At 50.9% G+C, this 25,278-nt stretch overlaps 1 protein-coding gene across 7 annotated transcripts in view; it reads left to right on the forward strand.

Moving 5' to 3' along the window:
- Nucleotides 1–13,601: 13,601 nt before the first annotated feature.
- NFATC1 (nuclear factor of activated T cells 1) overlaps nucleotides 13,602–25,278 on the forward strand; it is a 115,577-nt gene continuing 103,900 nt past the window's right edge. For 5 of the 7 annotated variants that reach the window (XM_040059886.2, XM_040059893.2, XM_040059911.2 and 2 more), the window contains exons 1-2: nucleotides 17,648–17,827; nucleotides 23,534–24,632. In XM_040059886.2, coding sequence (XP_039915820.1) covers nucleotides 17,752–17,827; nucleotides 23,534–24,632 — 1,175 coding nt within the window. In that variant the 5' untranslated portion in view covers nucleotides 17,648–17,751. Of the gene's footprint in view, nucleotides 13,735–17,647; nucleotides 17,828–23,533; nucleotides 24,633–25,278 lie in introns of those variants that run through there. The other 2 variants (XM_040059868.2, XM_040059877.1) reach the window with 1 other exon arrangement.

A 25,278-nucleotide genomic window follows, 5' to 3' on the forward strand; every position in this document is an offset into this window, starting at 1 on the left:
GTGAAGAGGGAGAACAGGGTTATAGCTCAGCTCTAACGCAGACCCAGCCACAGTCACTGATATGGTACACGGCAGCACAGGAGTCTTTCTTCTTGACATGCAGGTAATTCACTCTGCCAGTTTAGACGTATCATCACTGTGAGTGATGGAGTTCACTGCTGGAGAAGCAGGGAAAGGCTTCTTACAGCAAAGACTGCCTTAGAGGCAGCCACCTCAGGACATGGCAGCAGAGATGTCCAAAAGTGCAGAACTTTACACGTTCTGGTCAGACACTGGAAATGCCTTTGGAGGTAGAAGGCTGGGGAAGAAAATGCAGGAAACTTCATTTTGCCTGAGGCCCAACAAAAAAAAAAAACTCTCACCCCTCCACCCAGTGCTACACTGGACAGTGCAATGGAACATCCATACAGTGCCATGCTGCAGGATCCATACAGCCCTCTGAAGCTTCCACCCCCCAGCCCCCTAGAGAAAAATCCGAAGGCTGCTTGCCGCTATCTTGCAGGAGACCTGAGCTGAGCCCGTGGGGTTGTCTGTCTGGCCTTGTGCCACCCAGTGCTCAGTGTGCAGGCACTGCCAGCCCCTAAGCACAGCTCTGACCCTGCGCTCATAGCAAGTAATTTGTCATCACCCTGGGGACATCAGGAGATCTCCCTTGGTCTTTCTGCAAACCATCTTGTTTGTGTTTTGATCATTTGATTGGCCATGTCTTTGCCCTAGCTATTCATCAGCACCTTCCATTCCTGCTTGTGGTGTTCTCCTCTGAGGAACCTGGGTGTCTGGGGCCTCTTTGAAATTGCAGCCTGTTGATCTTGTAGCTGTTGACTCAAGCATAGTCACATCTGTGTGTGGGTCAGGGTTGGTGACTACAGTCAAGACTTCGTTTATTTGTGTTGTATTTATTTTTAAAGATGGGACACAAATTCCATGAGAGAGACTCATTTGGTGATCATGTGAAGATAATGACCAGGCATTCAGCTGCTTGTGGATGAGAGTTTTCAGGCAAGCTGAATTCAGTATATGCCAGTATGTACTGGCAGTAAGAGAGACATTTTGGAAGGAAGACACCAGATAGAGCCCTCCAGCAACTCAAGGAAAACATTAAAAACAAGGGCTTCTGTATAGTCTTTCTTGTTACCTGGCAGTCCTGTTTCGATCGCAGATATCTTCTACTTTGTGTCCCTCCTTTTTTTGTTCAATATTTTTCCCAGGCATAAAAAATGTGAGAACTTTATCTCTTCCTAAGAGAAAGAAAAAATGGGAGCTGCTTGCAAGTCTGAAATAGAGCAGCTAATCAGCTTCATATTACACAAATTTCAATGAGGATATCAAAACCTGAGGCAGGAACTAAGAACTTGAGATGTGAGACAAGTCAAGGGGGAAGCCTAATAATTTCCATTGTTTTGCCCATGCAACAATTTCTCTTCCTAGTCTATTCCACCAGAAGTGACTGGTGATTTTAAATTATATGTTTTTTAAGATTTTTTTTTTCTGAGCCTGGTTTCCAAAAGAATGCTAAATATTCACTGTACAGGCCTTCAGTCTCTTGATTAATCTTAAGCTGGGCAACCAAAAATGATCAAGTGGAAGGGAATAAATCATAGTACATGAGCAACAAATAGATAATTGTTTTCGTATCACATTATGAAGCCGAGTAGGATGCTGAAGATAATGATACAGGTTATTCAGAGACAGACCCCTTTTACTCATTAAGAGATGGACAAGGAAAGAAGTTTTACCACCACTGAGAATGCGTGGAAGAAAAAACAGGACAATTAATAGTGTGAGAGAGTGAGATGAAAGGGCTATGATTAGTCTGTAAGGTGAAAGGTTCTAGGATGCCCAATATGACTTAGGAGGAAAGAAATGTTACCTTTTTCTTAGAAGGAGGCAGAATTTTCATCAATGTGGTAAATCGACTGTTTTAAAGTCTCTGACGTGGGGGTGACAGAGTCATTTACACATGGCATGAAGGAAGGACTTCTTCACTTTTAACCTGAGATTGAACATCCTCCTTGTTTAAGGTATATCACCTCGGGGACTGCTTCACTTGGATTTGAATTTTTCACATGAAAATAAAGCTTGATTTTTTTCAATATTCTGACATGGTCACTCTAGAAGTTATCTGGTTAACTTTGGTGTAATTCCATACCCATCACTCAATTTTCTTCTCATCCTCCAGATTACTTCAATCTTACATAAATATGTGCACTTCTGAGTATAGGATATACACCTACAGGGGCTTCTGTCCCGCTCCCAGCTCTGCCTTGGTGCTTCGGCTGGGTACAACTTAGAGCAGATGCCCTGCTACTCTGCCCCCTCCCTTGCCCCCGGAGTTCCCCCGCGATCAGCTCTTTGCGGTAGCTCTGTTCCAGCCCGCGAACTGCTCCAACTCCTTTTGTTAGTCTCGTCCGTGAAGAGCACAGCCAGCGCTGTCAGAACTGATTTGTGTGGAACTTAAGCGATGGAACTAAGCTTCTTAGCACAGCGTTATGACGGAAGTAGCTGTAAACTCGTTCCAGGGAGCCGCCGGTGGGGAGACAACGTCTGTACACACCCTGTCTCCGTACCAACCCAATTTCACAGTCACCAGCCCTTTTCACCCACTGGAAAGCAGTACCTGCATCGTTTCCCTTACCGTTCAGCATCCGTGCTTTCCAAAGGTGGGCTCGGTTCCAGTTGGAACGATTGATGCGTTTAAGTAGATAAGACTCAACACCAATGAACACTTGGGGTTTCGCTTTACTAGTTTTTTTCCTAGGGCAAGTTTCTTGTGAAAGCTGGTGTTTTTACAAAAAACCAGAAGAGGGCGGTACAAGCCAACAAATAAGTAAAATTCCACGTTCGTGGTCATCACAACCAAGGGAAAAAAATCCGTCTTTCAAGGTACATTTCTTAAACTGTTTCCACGGTACGGAGATTCAAAAAAAAAAGAAAGTTTCCTGAACGGTTTTGCTTAAAATTTTTCAGACGAGACAAAAATCAGTGTTACGGAAAAGGATTCTTTCCAGTTCAGTCACTGTCAAACACCATCACCGCAAGTGCTGCCACTGAGGATGTAGTCTCAGTGACAGGCCAATTTATTTACCAGTGAGGGAGTTGAAAGGTGAAGGGGTTTCTGCCAGCAGTCCATCCAGGCTAGCTTCAAACCAAAGTCTTGAGTATTCAGAGCCCTCAGCCTCTGAGGCAAGTTTGTGTTTTCTATTGAAATTTTAATTGGGCGAAGGGAGGAGAAAAGGCCCTTAAAAGGAAACTACTCCACAAAGTGTTTACTGTGATGATGTGTGGATGGTGGAGGCAGCTGGGTCAGGACAGATTTTGTGTCAGGGCTCTCATGAAACACTTTTTGCCAGATTTGCTGACCACTAGTGCCAAGCATCAGAAGCAACATGATCCCATGCTCCTAGCAGGTCAGGATGTTTCATCTCAGCAAGACACTCCCCTCCTCACCACTTCTGAATCAACGAACTCCACAGGGCTGCTCTGCCAGACCCCAGCGTTGTGGTGTGGTCTCTCAACCAGCATTCTGGCAGCTCTTCCCCTGCCTTCTCCTGCTCCACTCCAGACCTTCACAACAATGCTCCTGAAAGACTCTAATCACTAGAATGTGAGCCCATGCTTTGGCCCCTCCACAGCTATCCCAAACGGATATCTTACTACCCTGCCTTTACCCTCCTCTGATCTGCCACGGATACCAGCCTTAAATACTGGTCATCCATGCCAGTCCCAGGATATGAGAAGTCTTGCACTGGGCTTTGTACCCAGCCAGTGGTCACCTTTCAAAAGCCTCTGTCATACAAAGCTTTTCCCTGTGGTCACCAAGTCTAGCTAGCCATGAACTCTGGACAGAGGGGATCCTCTTGCGTGTGTATATGACCATGCACACTCAGTTTCTGAGGTCTCAGTCTGCCTTATCCTGTGGCTCACTCTATACCTGTTGGCACTCAGAGAACACTGACAGGAGCTCCCAGGTCTGTGTACTGCTGGAGCTCTGCAGCCCAGCGACCAGGGAAGGAGCTTTCCGCGGGGAGGAGAGGCTACAGTGGGTGGGAATGGCCTTTCTTTGTCCTGCTAGAGGTTGCTGGCTGCTTCTGTGAAATTGGTCCGCATCCACTTATTGGAGTGCCGCCAGTGAAACTTGGAGCCAAATCCCAGACTTCCAGACTCGACAGCTTGACTCATGTAACTTGAGAAACACCACGAGAATTGCATTGTGGCACTGCTCTTGTGGACTGCTCAGGACATCAGTGCTGGGCAGCAAGCAGGCAGCAGCCCTTGAGCAGTAAACACAAGTGGCTTTCACCTCAAAGACTCACCTCTGGTGACAGATTCTTCAGCTGAAGTCCCAAAGGCAATTTCTGTGAGACAATACCATGAAACAATTTTCATCCCCATTCTTTAATCTGTCTTTTTATACTTTTCTTCCTCAGAATCAACCTGGTGGATAGATCCAGCTCTGGGAGATTGTTCTGCCATTGCTCTGCCTCGTGGCTTAACAAAGGCACTCCCGTCTGCACAGCTCTGTCCGTGCAGTTCTCTCTTGCACCACACACACATCTGTGGGCAGCCTTCTTCTCATACAACACAGTTAAAAGGTTTCTTTAGTTCCATAGTTTACTCAGTGTGCTTAAAAAGCAATCTGAAAATAGATTTAAATGGACTCTTGGAAGGAAGGTAGTAATGAAAGTCCTGGAAGCAAAGGAGGAGATTAATTTGTATCAACTTCATGGTTTTCTATAACTGTTCCAGGCTTGCATTTGATGTATCTGCATTAACTTGATGTGGAAGCATCTGTTCATGAGACCTGCGGCACAGTGCAGACACAGAACCTGGTGTTGGGAGATTGTGGGGTTTTGTAACACTCGAGGTTTCACTGTTGCGCTGGAGCACTGTTTAGAGCAGAAGAATCATGAGGTGCTTTCTGGCATTTTTCTTAGCAATGAGGAAAAGGATTCTCTGCCTTTGCAGAGGGGAGAGTCTCATATTTGTACGGCTGGGGCTGTGTTCATCCTGAAAAACTTTTCCATGGCTTTTGGAAGGTCCTGCTCTACAGTGCATGCCAAATAACTGCAATGACTTAACACATTTAGTTGTCAGAGACTCAATTGAGGGATCTTAGATACAAGTTTACCCCTGCTAATGTTTGCAAATATGTCTTGTTCTAGCTGCTAGTGAATTTGCACTCTCACATACAGCAACAGATGCAAAAGAAGAGATGGGGTTCTTCCTGGGACTTTCTGGTTCTGCATACTCATTTAGAAATCAATTTAATGCATTTTAATTGCCTATTTTTCTCCTTGGTTTTCTCTTTACAGCTACACACCAGCAAAAAATAATAAGTAGAGTCTAGCCAGGCAGACTGCTAATGAGGAGGCTTGATTCAAGAAGACTTTAATTTTCAGCATTTGCTCTTCAAGATAGCTACATCAGCATGCAGGGATGTCACAAAACAGGAATGCTTCTAATGGAACAAAGGCTTTGGGCTTGTATACATCATTTCACTGCAGAAACAACCAAACGTATCCTTGACCAAACTACGGGAGTCTGGCAATCCCTTTCAGGTTGCTGGCCCCCTCAGTCAAATCACCCCAACAAAGAAAATTCTAACTGTGCATGGAGTGAGGTGTGAAAAGAATGAGGGAGACAAAATTCAAGCTGTGAAAATGGCATAGGTTAAAAGCCCGATCTCTTGCCAGCCTTTCAAGATCCCTCTGGCAAAGAGAAGCTTCTGTCTCTGCCAACCTGACTGAGGTGCTTCTCAGAAGTTCCCCATCCATGGGGCATTTCTGTGTGAAACCAGAATTAGACGAGGTCTGTGGCATCCCTGGACAGCCCTGGACAGCCAGAGCAGGCACGATAGCACAAAGTCGTGCTAGGTGTTGGGATCAAAACCAGCCTACTACCAAGGTGCCCCTGATTCCACAGCTAGTGCAGCTCAGCCATGACCTTTGCACCACTAAATGCTGTATCTGAACCTTGCCATTGCTGCTGAAGTAGTTGGTACATTGTGGCTGGAGACATCTGTGCCACCAACTCCATTATAACCCTTCATGTCCAATAGCACACAGTTCCTATCATTTCATCTTTTAGGTTGAAAAGTTCTGAGTTTCATCCCTGTCCAAGACCCCTGTCTTCGGAAAGGCTGGGCTGCTCAGAGTTTGGTGAAAATAACAGTAGAGTGCATTTCTTTACACCATTGGACTGTGATTCACTACCTACTTTACATCGAATGTAAAGGATGCTCCTCAATAGGGCACAGCCACAAATGAGGGAATAAAACCTTGGCACCACATTTCATCACCTGGAAAATATTTCATTTCTCCCTCAATACCTCTCATCCCCTGAGTTATCCTACCATGCTGTAAGAACAGCAGAAAGGGGGAGTAGGGACTGGTGTGTGCAAGCATCTGGCACAAGGGGCCATAGTCAAAATTGCTGCTAGAGTAATCCAAATCCTATTCATAAAGTTTGTGAAGGTGAGCCCAGGAAAGTTTAAAGCAATGATTTTGTGTTTGCTGGAGTTTAACAAGCTTACTGACTCTGCCTCAGAAAATGAGGTCAGTAAAATGTATACAAGTATTGGAGTATCAATATTAGGAGGATAAACTTGGGTTAGGGAAGAGCGAAGTGCAATAAATAGCACCATGCACAAGAAGAGAGCTTACAGGCAGATCTCCTGGGGCTCGGACCTGGGACTTGTTCTGTTTAAGAGTTTTGTACAAATGAGCCCGAGGCTGGCGTGATATGCCGGGTGTCCAGATGCGGATGACATCATGATAGGAGGGGAGACTGCTGATAAATTTCAGGAACATACTAGACTACAGGAGGATTTGGAGACACTGGGGAGAACAGGCTAATACAAAGTAATTCAATATTACACAATGGAAGGTTATTCATTTGGGGAGAACCAATAGCACATTTAAATGCAGGTTTAATGAACTAGAGCAGGAGGAAACTAATGAAGGCAAAGACTGCTGGTGCTGAGAAGCAGTAGGAATAGCAGCAGTCTGACAAGTAAATAATAGTTCAGCTGAGATATTGGAAAAGAGGGCTCATGCTGCAGCCAAAGATTCCAGGGCTTCACATTGGGTCATTCATTCCACGTGGCAGTGAGGGTGCTCCCAGCAGTGAACTTGAAGTATGAAAGAGTCTGGTCCCCAGTTACAGAGAGGAAGGTTACAAAGGGCACTTCACTGCTGGCCCTGTTCTGTGCACAGGGACATGGAGCCCTGGATCTAAAAGGAGATACCTCCATATGCATGGAAGTGAAGGTGGCTGAGTACATGTTTGGGCTCACAGGGCACTTAGGTGTGACCACAGCTCAAGACATGCTGCCTTTGGAGTAAATCAGCTCAGCCTAGGTCTCCTTCGGCTGTGAGCAGAGATGCACTCGGGGACCAAGTACTGGCAGAGGGTAGAGAACAAGAAGGACTAACAGGAGCCTGTTACTAAATGCAGAATTTCCAGGGGATGTAGACCTTGTGGGCTAGGCAAGAGGGAAAGAAGTCCCCTCTGCACTGGAAAGGCATGTGCAGCCTTTCCTGACTCCTGATAATCCAGAGTCAACCACTTGCCCCTGGACTGCTGAGTGAAACAACACTTCTGCATATGCAGACAGCCCAGGCTTTGTGTCCGTCTTCCTGGGTCACTGCTTCCATGAAGCCTCCTGCAGCAATCCTGTTCCTTCAGATGAAACATAGACATCTGGGGAAAAAAATGTTTTGCACTGCCTGAAAACGAAGGTGTGATCCTGTGCCTCGGAGCATGGATGAGGTGAAAGTCGCCATCCCCACAGTGTGCAGGAACTGATCCCTACCACAGGTCCCAGTCTGCCACAGACATCATAAATCTGATGTTTCCCTTCCTAAGGAGAAGGGTCTGCTCTGCTGCCAGCTTGAGTCCCTGTGTACCCAATGAGCCTTTCCCTCATTAAGTACTTTTGAATGAGGCAAAAAATGTGTTGCCACCACCTGGACCAGCAACTGGTAAATAATACGGTGCCTGGTACAAAACCTTGCCACTGTTTCTTTGCAAGTCTAGCAATACTGCACAAGTACAAATAGAGAGTCAGACACGCTCTTATTTTTTAATAAAGCACTGCACTGCACATTCCATCAGCAGGGACCAGTAAGAAATGCAGAGCATCAGTATTTTCATTGTTGATGGTTGTTTTGCCATTGAAGAGAGTTCCTGAATCACCATGGTGAGACCCCAGGGTCATGCAACAGAGATGGAATTCAGTCAACTGCCGGTACCCACCTCAGCTGGGACAGCTGTGGGAAGGATACTGCACATTGACCTCAGCCAGCAGCACGGGTTCTGCCCTGTACCTGCCCACAGTCTGGGTTTGTGAAAGGGGCAACCTCAAAAGGAAACAAAGGGGCACTGATGCAGCATGTATCATTATGAAATTATTTCTCTGAACTAATTTCTCAGTTTAATTCAGTCACAGCTTTCTATATATGGGTCTAGTGCGGATGTCTGATGTCTATCTTGATTTTAAAAAGTCAGTGTCTGAGCAGATGACTGTAGCTCAGCCCAACTCAAAGGTTTGCCTGCAGTCACTGGCTGCGTTCCTAAACTGCTGCTTTTAAGAAGAGTCCACTAAATCAAAAGCCAGGTAAATCAACAGAGCACTCAAAGACATAACGAGACTGGTTATAAGGTAAATTACAACATTATTCAAGCACACAATATTCCTCCTCTGGCATTTCTCCTGCTAAGGGCAATGCACCTTAAAAGTGAAATGATTTCTGGCAGCCTGTGAAAGAGGCTGTGTCAGGGGGATGGGAGGCTGAGCCCAGCCTCTGCCTTTGCACCAGCTTCCACCTCTGGGCAGCAGCCGTTCACTGCTCAGGTGTGCTCCCTGCCTTGTTTGAAATGTTTATGGATGGGTTTTCAAAATGGTGCGTGACCAGACAAAAACACTGGCCATGTGCTGTCTCAGTTTCCAGCAAATCTTGTTACAATTTTCAAAGCAGGGGACTAGAAAGACTTTAATTAGGACCTTGGTTAAGGAGTTTTGAGACTTAAAAATCTTTTGTTACAATGAATGAAATTCTGAACAGATGCTGATGCTTTTGAAGCTGCCAAGACCCAAAAGATGGGCATGCAGACCCTAAGGAGGTGGCCACTATTATGGATGTTAGATATGAAAGGCTGTAAGGATACAAGGGCAAGAAGCAAAACAGGACAAAAAATCCATGCAGAGCATGGATGGCTTTTTCTGATACGTATCTTGGATTATGGGATTCTGTGCACTTATTGCAAGAAAATGTTTGATATTGGTAAACACTGGAGAGAGGGATTCCCCCCACCCTGCTTTCAAAACACTTTTGTGTAGACAAAGCTTAAAGTTTTCATTTTACAGGACACGGCCCAAAGAAAAAAATTGCCCCAAGTCTTGCAAGTAGCTCAGGGTACAATCAGGCACAGCCTGTTGTGCAGTGCTACTAACCTAAATCCTCTGATGGGGCAAGAACAACAGAGTTTTGGTTGAATTTGAGGTTTCTGGAGAAATAGTGAGGCTACTGCGTGCAAAGGTTCATGCAAACCATCCCTCCCAGACCACTGAGGTCCAACAAAAAGGAGAAAAAAGAGAAATGGAGGAGAGAATGCACAGACTCGCACAGACTCACACAACTTCATATAATAGGAAACTAATCCAGAGAACACAAATCAGACTCTTCCGTGATTAAAACATCTTGTATAAATACTCCGCAGTATTTTTTTAAAAGGATAACACTACATGCAAGAGCTGAGAACAGGGGGCAAATTTAGTGCTTTGCTTGCAAAGATGAGCAGAAGGGGTAAAAAATGGTCAAAAAGTGCCCACTGAAGCCTGCATCATTTGGCTCCTCCCTGGAGCAAAGGAGGAGTGTTTGTGGCTGGGAGGAAGCATGTGTCAGATAGCCAAGCTGCACAGGGAATGCCAACATGGCTCTGGCATCCATAGGTGCCCCCCCCCCCCCGCCATTGGGGGGGCCAGCAAACTCCAGTGGTGGGAAGTACTGCGATTCTGCATCATTGCTCCTCACGTCTGGAAGAGAATAGAGAGGGGAGGCTCCTTTTCTATTCCTACCCTCCCTACTTCTACAACATACAGACTTTTTCTTTTTGTGATTTCTCCAGTAAAAACTGATTGCTGTCAGGGCAGTGGAAAATGGATGGGAAGCCAAGAAGGCTCTGTCCCGAGGCAGAGGCTCTGTCCCCCTTCTTACCAAACTCTTAGCCCAGTGCAGCTGCTTTTGCGTGGGAGAGCTGCTGTGCACCAAGTGCACTGTCTCCCACGAGCACCACCTTGACGTGCAGCCGCACAGACAAGTTTTTCAGCCTGACCTGGGCCACACAAGCCATTGCATGCTGTCTCAGCTACGAGAAAGTGCTTTGTTTTCAAGCAGAGCCACCTCAGTGGAGGGGAAGGGAAGCAGCAGCTCATCCCCTCCTTGCTATGAGACATGCAGATGGAGAGGGACTGCCCAGGGAGCCTGGACAACTCTGTGGCAGATGTGAACTGTGAGAAGGCCCAGTGGAAGCATTCCTGTGGAAAGCTGGAGAAGGCTGGCTGCATGGCAGTGACAGGGGGAGACAGGCCTTGGCACTGCACTGGTGACAAGGGAGGATTTCTCACTGGGGTGCCTGCCTGTACAGCCTCGTGTGGAACAGGGCCTGCTGAGGTCCCACTAGCTCTGCTGGGATTTACACATGAGGGATTAGGACAGGCCAGTGAGGGACTAGATTTGGACAGCGGGAGCCCTGTGTCTGGTCTTAGTGCCTGAACTGGCATCTGGTGATACCCACACAGGGAAAAGAAGGGTGATAGGGTGTGAGGCAGCAGTAGCAGCCACATCTCCCTGTTGTCCACTGCTGACCTCTCCTGCATGTGGGCACTGACGGTCAGCATGTCATGCTGGGGCCCAGGTAGCTGCTTAGATATGAAGACCTGCCTCTTGCATCTTCCCTGGGAGGTGAAGAAGCCCTACAAAACCATCAGCCTTGTCTCAAAGAGTCAAGGGGGAGGCTGATATTAGTCCCTGTTAACTCAGTGCCAGAGGTCACTGAAAAGTACCCCAAATATTTTCATAACTTTTTTTTTTACTCATTTTTTAGCTTGTTTTTACTTCTGTTGAAAGAAAACATCTTAAAGTTCAAAATAATGAAGGCAAATGGTAGCCGTAGCACCTACAGGTAGGCTTTAGGAAGATGTAGGGAAGCAAAGCAGAGGGCCAGCCGGTGTGCGAGGCTCGGTGGCAACACAGGACAAGAGACCTGGCATCGGGGACGTGGCTTTTAGAAACGCCGGGGCGCGTTTGATACAATGATCCACTGAAACAACAGCCGTCTAAAAATAAGGTTGTTTTCAGTACTAAGCTCCTTTTAACTTCGTTAGTCATCACCGGCTCCCAAAATAAGTTCCGTGTAACAGTCTCTCCTAGTAGCGGCTGTAAACAAACTCGGGGAGGAGGGAAGGAGGCGCAGAGCCGAGGGAAGCGGAGGCGGGGCGGCCCCGCGGGGCTGCGGGGGTGGCGGGGCCGGGAGCGGCGCGGCGGGGCCGGGGCGAGGGTCCGGGGGGCGGCAGCGGGGCCCGCGCTGCGCCGCCGCCGCCGGCTGCCCGCGCCGGCTGCTGGAGCCTTGGAGCGGCGCCACGGTGGTCCGGGCAACGGCATTAAACAGGAGGAAACAGACGGGGGATTCCGTCATTTCGGCGGGGAACGGGGGGGGGGGGGGGGGGGGGGGGGGGGGGCCGCAGGAAAGGAGAGTCCCGCCGAGAGCAGCGCGGCTCTCGCCCGCCCTCACCCCAGCGTCCTGGGAAGCAGCCGGGATCTTCCCCCCGCCTCACCCCCCGCGCCGGGCAGCCCCGGCAGCCGCCCCGGTGGGCGCGAGCCCAGCCACCGCGGCCTCCCGAGCGCCGCCCCGGGGCCGCCCCGTCGGGGCGGAAGCGGGGAGGGGGGGCTCCGTCAGCACCGCCCCGCGCCCTCCCCGCCCCGCGGCGCTCCCTGGCGGCGCCCCGCGTGCGCCACGTCCGGGCGGCGCGCGCCGCGTGCCTGAGGGGAGGCGGGGGACTGGTAAAGGCCGCTGGGGACTGAGAGTTTTCCCCCTCTGTTTTCCCATTCAGTTTTGCTTGAAAGAAAAGCGTCGCCCGTTTGGTTTAGGTTTTAGGTTTCCCCACCCGACGGAACGGCCGAGGTCGGTGGAAGGTGCTGCGCTCGTGGTGGGCACCGTCTTCCACCGCTCTGAAGTGAAGCAGCCCGCCACGAAGAACCGGCCGCGGGCTCCCGTTCCCCAGAAGCAGACGGGATTTCGTTTATGCTGGGTTTATTTCCAACCACACATGAGTGTCAGGCACTAGATTTATGATTCTCTTTTTTTCTTCACACACCAGATACGCTCAAAACCACCCCAACTCCCCGCACGTCCCATTCCAGAAGTTTGGTCTCCTCCTGCCAGCTGTGGGGGCAGAGGGAGGACGGAGCGGGAGCGGGGCTGGGAGCGGGAGTGGCGCGGCTCCTCTCAGCAGCTCCCGTCCGGGAGGCTCCCGCCTGGGCCGGGGTATTCACGGTCGCGTCGGGGGCCCGGATGGGGCATCCCGGAGTTGGGAGGTGAGAAGAGGAGTCGCTGTGGGATGGAACTCTCTCCTTCTCCCCGCTAAGAAGTGATGAGACACAACTGTGTTGCTGAGATATTTACAGAATAATAATAAATAATAATAATAAATCTGGAGCGACTGAAACCGAGTCCGCGGATCTGTTAGTAATTTAGCAGAATGGGATTTTCCTTTCTCTCGCCTGCCAGTTGATGCTCTTTTCCAAATTTCCACAGCGGGGGAAGCCTGCGATTTTTTACATAATGATTTCAGCATGCGAGGCTGCCTCGCCTTTTTTTTTTTTTTTTCTTTTCCTCTCCCTGCCTGCCTTTCGCTCCCCGGTCTCTCTTCTTTCCCCACCTTCACTTTGCGACCCGGGCGCGCCGCCCGTTCTCCCGCAGGAGGGCACCCGACCCCCGCAGGCTGAGGCGACCCCACAGGCGGTGGCGACGGGGTCGGGCGGGCGCCGTGCCCTGTGGAGGGGCGGGCGGGCAGCCGAGGCCCGTCGGTGCCCGCCGGTGCCCGCCTCCCGCTGGCGGCCCGTCGGCTGGGGCCCGGCTGACATCACGGGGCCGGGGCGGGGAGAGGGGCCGGGAAGGGAAGGGACGGGGACGGAGGGGGGGGGGGGGGGGGGGGTGTTTTCCAGCTTTAAAAAGGCGGCGCCGGGCGCCCAGCCTTGCGTCAGAGCGAGACTTCCCCGCTCTGCACACCTACTGCCCCCGTCCCCTGACTGCAGCTCTCTGCGGGCGGCAGCGCCCGCTGCCCCGTCCCGCCGCCTCAGCGCGGGCAGTGCCTCCGAAGTCCCCACGCACACCCGCCCTCCTCTCCATGCCCCGTCCCCGGGGGGGCGGCGGCGGCGAGCTCCTGTGCCTCCGCGGGCGCGGCTACCACGCCGGGGGCGGCGCGGCCCCGGTCACCGGGTCGTGAAGGCGGGCGGGGGGGCGCGGGACAGGCGACCAGGGGCCGGCAGTGGCTCAGGGCGCGGCGCCGGGCTCCGCCGCTCCGCCGCCCCGCCGGGTGGATGCCAAGCGCTGCCCCGCCGGCTGCCGCCGCGCCGCCGTCGCGGGACCCATCCAGCGGGAGAGAGAGGCCGGCGGCGGTCCCGCAGGACGGCGCCCGCCCGCTCGGCAGCACCATGAAGGCGGCGGAGGAAGGTAACGGGCGGCGCTGCGGGGGGCGGAGGGCGGGCGGGCGGGCGGCGGTGTCCCCCGGTGTTTCCCCGCGGCGGCCCGGAGGCTCGCCGGCGGCCGCTTGCCAATAGGTGTCTCTTTCGCTTCTCGCACGGCGCCGCCGCGACCGCGCCGTTGCTCCGGGCCGCTTTCCGCCGGTCCTGGGCCCGGGCCCGCTCCCGGCGGGGCTGCTAGGAACACACGCTCGGGGATTCCCTCCCAATCCCGGGGTTTGATTTGGGGGAGGTCAGCATACAGCCCATGACTGCAGCCAACCCAGGTTCCTGGGCAAAGGAAGGAGTCCCGAGCAGTGCCAGACGCCGTACCGGCGCTCCCGGCACACCGAGACAGGCAGGCACGCCGCAGCCGGACTGAGGGGCTCTGCCGCCCCGCGTACCCCGCGCCCCCGGCCGGCGGGCGCCTTGTCGCTGCCGTCCCGGCTCCGGGGAAGTGCTTGCCTCGCTATCTCAGCTCTGAATCACGGCTTCTTTCTCTGCCTCTGCTGCGAAAAGTGCCCTGAAAACATAGCGACAAAGTTTCGAAGAGGGACAGATTTTGGGCGCGGGGCTCCCGACGCACGCAACTACTCCGGGCTGAGCTTGGCCCTGCCAGGGGTAAGGTCTGGCTGGAGAGGGGACCGACTTCACGCTCCCCTCTTGCCAATCGTGGCACTGTTCTCCCCCTAGAGCATCGCTATCCAGCACCGCTCTGCCTTACCGCCGAAACTTTCGGACCTTGCCGCTGCTTACGACGTCTTTTGGCCTCGGCAGCGGGACCCTGCCGGCATTCCCGGCGGGCATCACCTCCGAGCTGCGGCAGGTGCGGGGCAGCTCCCGGCTCCTCGCTGCGGGCCCGGCGGCTGCTCTGTGCCGTGCTCCCTCCCCCCCTCCCGGCTGTTCTCGGCTCCCAAGTTTCCTCCCTATCCGGTGGTGCCGCCGCTTTGCAGCGACTGCTGCTGGGGCTCGGGCAGAAAAAGTTGTGAGGAACCAAATGGGGGTGTTGTCCATGTCCGCTGCGTTCATTCCGCAGCGTGGGACAATGGAACTCCATTCCCCGGGTTTGCCCCCGGAAAGCTGGAAGAGAGCTCAAGATCCATCTTTGTGGGTTTGTTTTTTTATATATATTTAATTTTTATTTTTATATATAATATATAAAATATATTATATTTTATTTTTAGGGCTGTTTTCACCCTAGGGGTTCATTGCAGTTTACAAGATTTGCCAGTGCAAAATCTACAAGCAGAGTTCTGACTGTGGCTCTGCTTGGGAAGCAGAGAGCCTTTTGGGATGGAAGTTGATTATACTGTATTTAATAGAAGTGACTGGCGTGCCAGTCTCACACTCGGACATCCATGGGCTGCAGGCACAGCGTTTCCAATGCCCTGGGCTCCAAGGGCACTGAATACACCACTTGTAAAAATTACATCCAGAGGCAGCTGACATAAAAAGCGTTCTGCAGCCCCTTGGAAAGGAACAAATAAAATCTCCAAACCCCCCCCCCCCCCCCCCCCCCCCCCCGCCACCCCCCCCCCCCCCTTATTTCTGTGGCATTTCTGGTGCCTGTGTTAAAGTGTGCCAACCCTCGTCAATAGTTCTCTTCCCTGGTGGTGTATTTTGTAAGGGACTAAGAAAATTAGTCCGGCCAGAAAGCGTTACCCAATCCAGGAAACACATAGGGGAGCCCTGCGTGTCAGGATTGCTGCCTGCAAATTAAGGTGCCATTTGATTGCCAAACTACAACAATCAAAGAAAACACTTTATTTCTTGTTTAGTCTAGGAAGAAATGTGCAAAGAGTCACAGTGCGAGGACCTTGGTTTTTTCTTTGGGTGGTAGTGAGGTGTGGAGTCCTTTACCTTTGAAAATGCCAGTGGTTATGCCAGGTTTAATGCCGTGGGACAAGTTAAGTTCCCCTTCAGGCTGGGGGGCTGCAGCTGGAGCAGACCGTCAGATGCATCCCTTGTTGAATCTGCTTTATGGAGTTGGAACAACTCCAGTTAACTCCAAGGAGAGGCTGGGTGGGCAGTAGCTGAGCTGGTGGATTGGTAAGTGCAAGGGCGGTTGGTGACACGGAAATGACCTTGCCAGGGCGCACCGCGCCCCCGCCCCCCCATGGCTCTTTTCGCTCCCCTCAGTTCAATGACACTGTTTCAAACTGGACTAATAGCCGGACGGCCACGGTTACTCTGTCCCCACATGTGGTATCACCTTGTTTCTAACCTTTCCATGGCACATCTTTCCTCGTTCTCCACGGGAAGGGTGCCAATCGAAGTATTTCATTGACAGCACTAATGCTGATGTCAATGGCAAATCAAGCCATCTGTAAATAGTGTGGGACAATTCACCAGCCTTGCAGGTACCACATGCGGGAGAGGAGAAGGATCGAGGGCAGCAGATACTTGGGAGCTTCTTGCCTCCCCGCCGAGGCACTCCAGGAGATTGGCATCTGGAGCAGAGCGGCGGCAGGGAGGGGTGACACTGGTGGAACCGGGGGCCTGGCGGCTGGGGCGAGGCGGCTGTCCCGCCTGTAGGCTCTGGGCAGGGAGGCACGTCGGTACCCGCCGCCGGGGCAAAGGCTGAGGGACGTGCACGCGTGAAGCGGGACGCTCCTCCTTGCGGCGCGGCCTGAGCCAGCATCCCGAGGCGACCACGGTGTGGACAGGCTCAGGAGGACGGGTTCCCCTGCTGCCAAGGCCTTTAGCACACTCGGGTGACTCAGCCCCGGCACTTCGGCACTCACGGCCCCTCCGGGGCAAAGCCCAGCTCGGCTCCTGCGAGAGCCCAGCCTGCAGCGAAGTTCGTCCTGGCGAGAAGGGGGAAAAGTATAATGAGCTCAGATGGAAAAAAAAAAAAATGTGTTTTCCTGGCAGGGAAAACTTTAGGACGGAGATTTCGGCCGCAAGCCTGGAAAATGGTATTCCCTGAGTTTATAAGAGAATACTATTTCCATAACTGCTTAAAAAAAACTGTTCCTTTTGAAACCCAGCCTGAAGCTTCGGCAACTGAGGAGCCGAGCCGAGCCGCTGGGGCGGGCGGTCCTTTGCCTGCTGGGGACCTTTATGTCGGCCCGGTGTAACATGACAGAAAAGCACCGCGAAACAAGAAGTCTTAATTGACTTTTCCCCTAATTTGTATCTCGCTCGAGCGGGAAGAGGGACAGGCCGGGCAGAGACGTGCCCGCACCGCCGCCGGAGCCCTTCGCAGGCGCCCTCCCGGTGGCCCGGAGAGGACCTTTCCCTCCCCAGCTCACGGAGGCGACACGCAGCGCTCCGAGTCCCGCTTTACTGCGCTTTTTATAGCAGCTGGCACTAGTGGGTGCTGCGACTAAGTCAAATAAATAATAAATAAATGAAAGCGGAGCTTCTTGGACCACATACGCGTCGTGGTGGGCACCCACGGAAGAAACCTTGTCAGTCGTCAGCTAAGAGGGGACACGTCGGTGTCCCCCCTGAGTGGGCCGAGCAGCCCTCTCTCCCGCCGAAGCACGGAAGGAGCCGCTCCGGCCCCCCGCCGTTACCGCCGGTGGGGAGCAGGTGAAGTCTCGCTCCTCTCCCTCTCCGGGCTCCTCATCCCGCCCACGGCAAGCCCTCGGCGGTCTGGGGTCTCCCCCGGTGCCGGTTCCTCCGGGTGGGGCGAAGGCTCCTCAGGGAGCACGGGCTGCTTTGCGGGGGCAGAGCCTCGGCGGGAGGGTGCGGGGGGGGGGGGGGGGGGGGGCCGGGCACCGCGGTTGTTTGCATCGACCCGGAAACATCAACAGCGGGTGGGAGGGCGGATCGGAGGCGGCGGCGGCGGCAGCGGCAGCGAGACAGGCCGTCCGTCGGGGCCGAGGTCACGTTACCGAGCGCAGCAGCGGCCACCGTCCCACGCCGTGCCGGGGCTCCGCGCAGCCCGGCCCGCCGGCAGCAGGTGTCCGGGCACGACGGGGCGAGCCCGACGGGGCGGGCCGGGGCTGCGCCACCATCGCTGCCAGGGTGTCGGAGCGTGGTGGCGGTCGCGACGAAAACCATGACGGGCGTGGAGGCCGAGCAGGAGTTTGACTTCGATTTCCTCTTCGAGTTCAAGCACAGCGATGAGGGTGGAGGTGGGTCGCGGCGGGGCGGCCGGGTCACCTCCGGGGGTGCTGGCGGCGGGATGCTCTGGGGAACCCTCCTTGCGCTGCCTCGTTCGGGAGGGAGAAAGGCTACCTCCCTTGGCAGGGAGCGGGAGCGGGGGAGCCGGCAATCCCGGCCGGACAGGTCAGCCCGGCCCGGGCGGAGCTTGTGGCCTCAGCCGCGCCGGTAAGCGGCGAGCGGGGCCGCGGCGGCCGGCATGGAGTTCTGCCCGGGCGGCCAGCGCTCCTCTGTAGTGACCTGGCAGCAGCCGAACAAGGTGCAAGGGGAGACGACCCGGGGGGGCGCCGGTGCAGAGTTTTTAGAAGTTTGGAGTTGTTTGAGATGTCCGGATCCTCGCGTCGACCGTTCGCACGGCTTCGCCCGCTGGCTTTGGGTCTTGATGGGCTGGTTGAAAACTCACTTCAGCCCCCTTTCCCCATCCCCCCGTAAGCCGGAGTTAGGCTCAGGGTTTAGCTTGAAGGTCATCCGCAAATAAAAATAACGGGCGTGAATTTGTCACAGGTCGTAACTGTTCCTAACTCTGGTGTCTCGGTCCGGCTGTCTGTTTTTATGGCTTTAAGCAGTGCTTGAGATGGAAATGAGGTGAACACGCACGGAACTGGCAGAGAGAGGTTGCTGTTTCCTTGGTGCGTGCTTAACTCGCTGAGAGCGGGTCACCATAAAGAGCTCTTGTACGAGTGGATGACTTAACGCTGCCGCAGAGTAGGACTGTGTTTGCTCTGTGCCTTATCTTTTTGCTTGTAAATTCTAGCAGGTTTGCAAATCCTTGCCTGCCTAACGCAGCTTTCCAGGATATGAGCGTTTACACCTTCCTTGTTCTCTCCAATTGCCCACCTCTCTGGCACAATGTCGGGGTCCAAATAGTTGTTATGAGCTTCTAGTTTTTAGAAGAAGGCAGTTTTCAGAGTTTTGCACCAAGCTTTTCAGATAAATGTTCTCGTGATTAGACACCTAAGTGTCTAAAGTGGAGGGGCCTAACCAAATTGTCGAAGTGCTAGTCCACGAAAAGTACCTAACTCTATTAGGCAATTTTGAAAGCATGAATTTAAACACAGATGTAGATGTGGCTTCATCTCGAGCAATGTAAGACAGCCCTCATCTTCTCTAAAGACCCTACAAGCTGCAGGTGTTCAGCATTCCTATTTAAAGTATGTAAATAAAAAACGATGGTTCTCCATGCCTTGCAGGATCAGCCCATTAATGATAGAAATGCTTGCTGTGAAATTAACTAGAGGAAAAAAAAATGAGCTTTTTAACTGCTACAAAGGGAGATGTAGTACATGGAGGTGTGCTCACAACTTAAAAGGTCCAATTTCTCGTCCCAGTTATACTAACGCAAGTGTGGCTTTGTTGGAACAGAACTGTTGCAAGCCTGCACTGGTCTATCTGATCCTGGGGTTTGGCTAAGGATATTAAAATATCCTATTAAATGTGTCTTAGTAGTCAGTACACTGGTCCTGGATGCCTCTATGGATCACAGTCATAACAGGGATGCCATGGCAAAGGCCTTTTATCTGCATCAGGACTGTCACACAGCTATCCTACACAGCTCCATTGTGTGATGCAGCATTTTATTTCTACCTGTCTCATTCACCCTGGGGAGGAAAAAGTTAGCATGTTATAAATTCTGACTGTGGATGTGTTTGATGAATTTTGTAAATATGGAAGTTTTGGAGAATGAGCTTTTTCAGAAATTGTAGCTGGTGGTTTTTAGCCCACAAACCAAGGTCTCTGTCTTGTTCCTAGTTTTGGCTTTGAGGTTTTTATATTTGGTGGACATATTTTCTACACACTGCCTGTAATTTTAAGATACCTAAATATGTTTGGAAGGCTTTGGATCTTGCATCTTTCTATTTTGCGTAATATTGTATGTTATATGACTTTTTTTTTTTTTCTTGGCCTTTTAAAAGTTGGCTTTAAAAAAAAAGAATAATAGTTCTAAAAGTGGCTATTCCTTGTCATGTGAATTAGGGAACTGGTTGCTCATACTACTTGAGACTGTCTTTTACATATATATATATAATTTTTTAAAAAACTGAATTCCAAAGGCTTGCCTGAGCTGTGTACTACCTATTCAGCTTGGGCTGCAGATCTCCAGCAGATTGCAAAGTTTGAATTTCACCCTAGTCATGCATTAGAATTTCAGCAAACTGCTGGGCTCACAGTACTTATCCCTGTTACTTTGTTTGTTTACCTATTTATTTTTCATACAAGATCTAAAAGCACTGATCCTGCAGTTAGCAGAGGCAAAGCCCACCTGGTGGGTGCAGGGCTGGAGCAGCCTGCCGAGCTCTTGGTCCCTTGCCTGGGCTGTCCGGCTGTATGGTAGGGACCGGCTGTGAGCAGCTCCCAGCTGTCCCATGTCACCAGTGCCTTCCAACTGTATGCTAGAGCAGGAGGCTGTGGAAGGATATGTGGAAGAAGAGCGTAGCCAGTGTCCCAGCAGCAGTGTGGTGCCATGGACATGATCTTCTTCTGGAACTGGAGGAAGCAGTGAAGGGGCTGAAGCTGTCCTGAAGGCACTACTTTAGACGTTTTCTCTGAGCTAATTTCTGAAACAGATAAGGTCTTACCACTGTTGTACCATGTTTGGGGTGTTTTTCGTGAAGGGCAGGAGGGAAGTGGTGGTCGTTGTGGTGACACTGGATGGTGCCGCCAAGTGGCAGGGCATCCACAAAAGAGAACAGATTTTGGAAGGAGGAGATTCTGATCTCCGAGTAGATCTGCATCTTGACGTGACCAACGCAGTTGGATTTTGTCAAGTAGCACCTCTTTTGATGTATTTCCTGCCTCCCTGGTTGTTTGAATGGAGCGTGAAGCTGCAGCATGTTTTGAATAATCCAGTGTTATTTGTGGCACACTGCAGTGTAGTTTAATGACCCTTCCTGAGCAAATGGCCAGTATCTGAGGGCAGACTAGAGAGTGAGTTCAAAAGGTGTTGTTGCTCATCATTCCCAACTGTTACCTGCTATGACATACATCAGCTGGAGCTGCTGTGAAGCTGCCACAGCACATTAATTTTTCCTAAGTACCGTTTGCCTTGGAGTCATTGCCAGCAAGAAAGGTGAGCGTGGGATCACAGGTGGATGACACCAGAGAGGGCTGAGCTGATAAACAAGAGAAAGAGAATAGCTGGCTGTGCTGGTTACCAGCTCGGAGGTTCATTTACGTTTGCAGAGCTCCCTGGTCGCCTCGGGAATAGCAGCTGCAGTAATTAACACAGTCTTTCTGTATCTTCCGAGGTAAGGTGCGTAAGGTGACTGCCAAGGGAACTTGCCTCCTGGGATGGAAAGGGACAGGTTTCCCATGTGGACTGGCTGTGGCCACAGGGGATACAGACTTTCCCTCTGTCCTGCAGGAAAGTGATGCTGCTGCCATAATAAACCTCAGGGAAAGTTGGTGCATTGCAAGCACAGCTTGGGGCTGGAGCTGGGTGCATTTCCAGACTGCTGAGAGGAACCTGTACACCAGCATTACCCAGACTCAGAGTTCAGCAATCGTCCCTGATACAAAGGTTTTGCTCTTTTTTGCCAGTAAAGTAAGAGATACTGGCATTAGGGCTTACGTGCCTGGTTCATGTGTCCTGGTGACACAGAGTGTCCCTATATCAGAAAGAATTGATGATGATTCCTCATCCCACCACAGCTCAGAACACCAGGGGCATGTTGCCTTTGGTTGAGGGCTGCCCATTTCCCCCATGGGCAAGCCCACCAGTATCTCTGGGTGGCAAAAAGAATGCATCCCTGGGACAGGGGAATAGATCTGAAGGAGTCACTTCAGCAGGCAGACAGCAAGGTGAGGCAGAGATGATCCCATATTGTCTTGGTTTTGAAAGACAGTTGTATGCCAGGGAAAACTAGAGCCTCCTTTGGAATGGAGAATGTAAACCTCTTTCCCTCTAAATTATTATAATTTTGCAATTAGGGGTTCTTAGGCAAAGATATGGGAAATAGGAGTAACAGTTCTTTACTAGGAATATTTAAAAAAAAAACCAAACAAACAAACAAGCAAACAAAAACAAAAACAAACCAAAAAAACCAAACCAAAAAAAAAACACCCACCAAAAAAAAAAAAAAAAAAAAAAAAAAAAAAAAAAACCACCAGAAAATACAAATGTAGTAGTACAAAAAACAAGCAAGGAAGCAAACAAAAATCTTGGAAATAAAGCCCTGACAGAGTCAGGGATAGGACTTGGCACCCTGGTGGTCAGGGTGTTGGAAGCAGTCCAAATAAGTCTTCCTGGAGTAATAGATGTGGTTCTGTGAAGTAGAGATGGTCCTGTACAAAGTCCAATGGTGATGAGATTGGTCTAGTCTTCTTCTGGGAATCCAGTGGAAAAACAGGATACCTTGTGTCCTTCAATCCCAGTTTTTATCTAGCTAGGAACATCTGGCTCTCTTACTGGGTGGAGCATCTCACAATAGGATGATGGAATGTGTCAAGTCATTGGTGGGCCCTAATGGCCCATTATCAGAAGATGTCCCCCTGGGGGATGGAGGGGTGGTGAAGGAGATAAGAAGCACTGCCCCACCTGGTTTTAATGGCTGGGCCATTATCAGAAGGCATCCTCCTCCTTCCCCGCTGGAGTAAGGAGGATAACACATCTCCCAAAAAACAGCTTTCCACAGATGAAATAGAATACACATTTTTAGGTTACATAATCCAATACACATGTGGACTAGCTTTGAGACATTGGTCCCTGTAGAGCAGCAGGGATGGAGGCATGCAAAGGGCACGTTGTTCCCTGTGCTCAGCCAGGGAGCCCATTGGCACAAGGCTGTGATGTGATCTGTCACCTTCCAGGTTTTCCAAGGTGGCTGTGCAACTGCTCTTGCTTTTACACACCTGGCATTGTTAAATGTTGGAGAGCTGGCCCAGAGCACATTGCTGGCAATGCTTGATGTGGCGTGCGCAGTAACCAGCAATTTCAGTGGAATTTCAGCTGTCGCTGAGTAGTGAGACATCCATGTTTATCCTTCACCTGGCCTCTGCCAGTTGGGCTGGAGATTAAGTGGTCCCAGAAACCAGAGCAGATCAATCGATCCATCTTTTTTCCAAAATCCTAGTTAACTGGAACCAGTTGGAAACTTGCTGTAATGGAAATATCACTTGTGTATAATTTTTTTAACAGAATGCAGTTGATCTTGTTCTTTGCTTTAGTCTGCCTCTACTTTTGGTTTTGTTTTTTTTTGTTTTGTTTTGTTTCTTTTTGTTGTTGTTGTTGTTGTTGTTGGTTTTTTTTTTTTTTTTTGGTCCAGTTTTTTGTGTATTCCGACTTTTCAGGGAGGGAGTTAGGCTCACTTATGTAAAAACACATTTCTTCAGTTGCATCTCTGAATGCTGCAGTCTCCCAGAATCCTGAAACAATGTTGTTTGACGACTCAATTTTTTGCTCTGGCGGTTCATCTAAGAGCCACGTCCTCAAGACCAGCTCTGTCTGTGTACATCCCCCATCCCAAAATATCTTGTCTTGTTCTGTTCAGTTAGTGGCATTTTCAAGATTGCTAGTCTGCAGCCTCTCCCCCAGCATGGCACTCCTGTGGGCTGGGTCGTTAAGGAGAGCTGTGTTTTTCTGTGTTATGCCATGTCCCTCCATTTCAGATGGGTACATTACTAAATGAGTATATTTGTGCAGCACCTCATGTCATTCTTTGTTGTTTGTTTGTTTCTTCCAGAACACTATAATTATGCATCTTCAAATGTAAATGCTGGCTTGCCTCTAAATGTGGCACATTCCTCATTGTCAACTCCATGTCATGGCCTGCAGACATCAAATCCTGTCATTTCAGTTGTCCCATTGACAAACCATCCCTCTGGATATGGAGGACACATTGACAGCGGGGCCTCTGAGTACTACCTGCCACCAAACATGAGACCTAATGGGGCTCCAGCGCTGGAGAGTCCCAGAATTGAGATCACGTCTTACATGGGATTGCATCATAACAACAACCAGTTTTTCCACGATGAGGTGGAGGAGGCCCTCCCTAACGCCAAGCGGTCACCTTCCACTGCCACTTTGAACTTGCCAAACATCGAGGCGTACAGAGACCCATCCTGCCTCAGTCCAGCAAGTAGCTTGTCTTCCAGAAGCTGCAACTCTGAAGCATCTTCCTATGAGTCCAACTACTCATATCCATACACTTCACCTCAGACCTCTCCATGGCAGTCCCCGTGTGTCTCTCCGAAAACCACCGATACAGAGGAGGGCTACCAACGCAGCATGGTGGCTTGTACTTTGCTCAGTTCCCCAAGGCACTCTCCATCAACATCTCCCAGAACGAGCATCACAGAGGAGAACTGGCTGGGGGCTCGCAACTCCAGGCCTCCATCTCCCTGCAACAAGAGGAAGTACAGCCTCAATGGCCAGCAGACCTCCTATTCCCCACACCACTCCCCCACTCCTTCTCCACAAAACTCGCCGCGGGTGAGTGTCTCGGATGACACATGGCTGGGGAACACAAACCAGTACACCAGCTCTGCCATCGTTGCTGCCATCAATGCCCTCACCACTGACAGCACCATCGATATGAACGATGGGATTCCCATCAAGTCAAGGAAGACTGCCATTGATCACACCCCATCCATGACTCTCAAAACTGAACCGGCTGGCGAGGATCATGGGACCATATCACCAACTGCTGATTTGTCACCAGAAGACTTCTCCAGCTTTCAACACATCAGGAAAGGAAACTTCTGCGAGCAGTACCTGTCCGTGCCACAGCATCCCTACCAGTGGGCCAAACCAAAGCCTCTATCTCCAGCTTCCTATATGAGGTAAGAGACCCTGACTAAGAGGGCAATCCCAGTAGTATCTTTATTGCACAATTTTGTTTCCTCCTTCCTCTTCCTGTCTCTGTTTCCTGCCAAATCTCCCCATCCACTCACTCCAGTTAACTTGTCTCGTGACACTGCCTCTGTTGTTGGTGTGTTATGACCACGAGTCAAGCCTTAAAGGGTAGAAGAGGCTGTTCTAGGAGCTGGCTATGCATAGGTTGTAACCAGTTATTTACATCCCAGGCTGGGACGTCTGAAAGTCAGGTGTTTAGAAGCTCAGGGAGCAGGACAATTCAGTGCCGTCACACCTGTGGCTTTACTTAAAGTGAATTATGTCTCAGTATTTTTATAATGCTAGACAAGGATATGGTCTCATTATGGTGACTGTTGCAGGGCCTTTTACATTTATGCTTTGTGCACAATGAATACAAGTTAAGTAAGAATATGGTTCTTTTGTGAATTATTTCAGCTTATCTGAAATTATTTCAGCTCATCTGAAGGTTGTCTATCAATCTTTTTCTGTCTCTACGGGACAGTGATTCTCTGTTTTTTTCTGTCTTACCCACTACTTCTCTTTAAAGAAGAAAATCTTATTTTTCAGCTGATATTAATTCAATCTGTTCATCAAATTTATTTATCACAACAG

This window comes from Hirundo rustica, chromosome 1 (genome assembly GCF_015227805.2).
Source record: "Hirundo rustica isolate bHirRus1 chromosome 1, bHirRus1.pri.v3, whole genome shotgun sequence".
Lineage (NCBI taxonomy): Eukaryota > Metazoa > Chordata > Aves > Passeriformes > Hirundinidae > Hirundo > Hirundo rustica.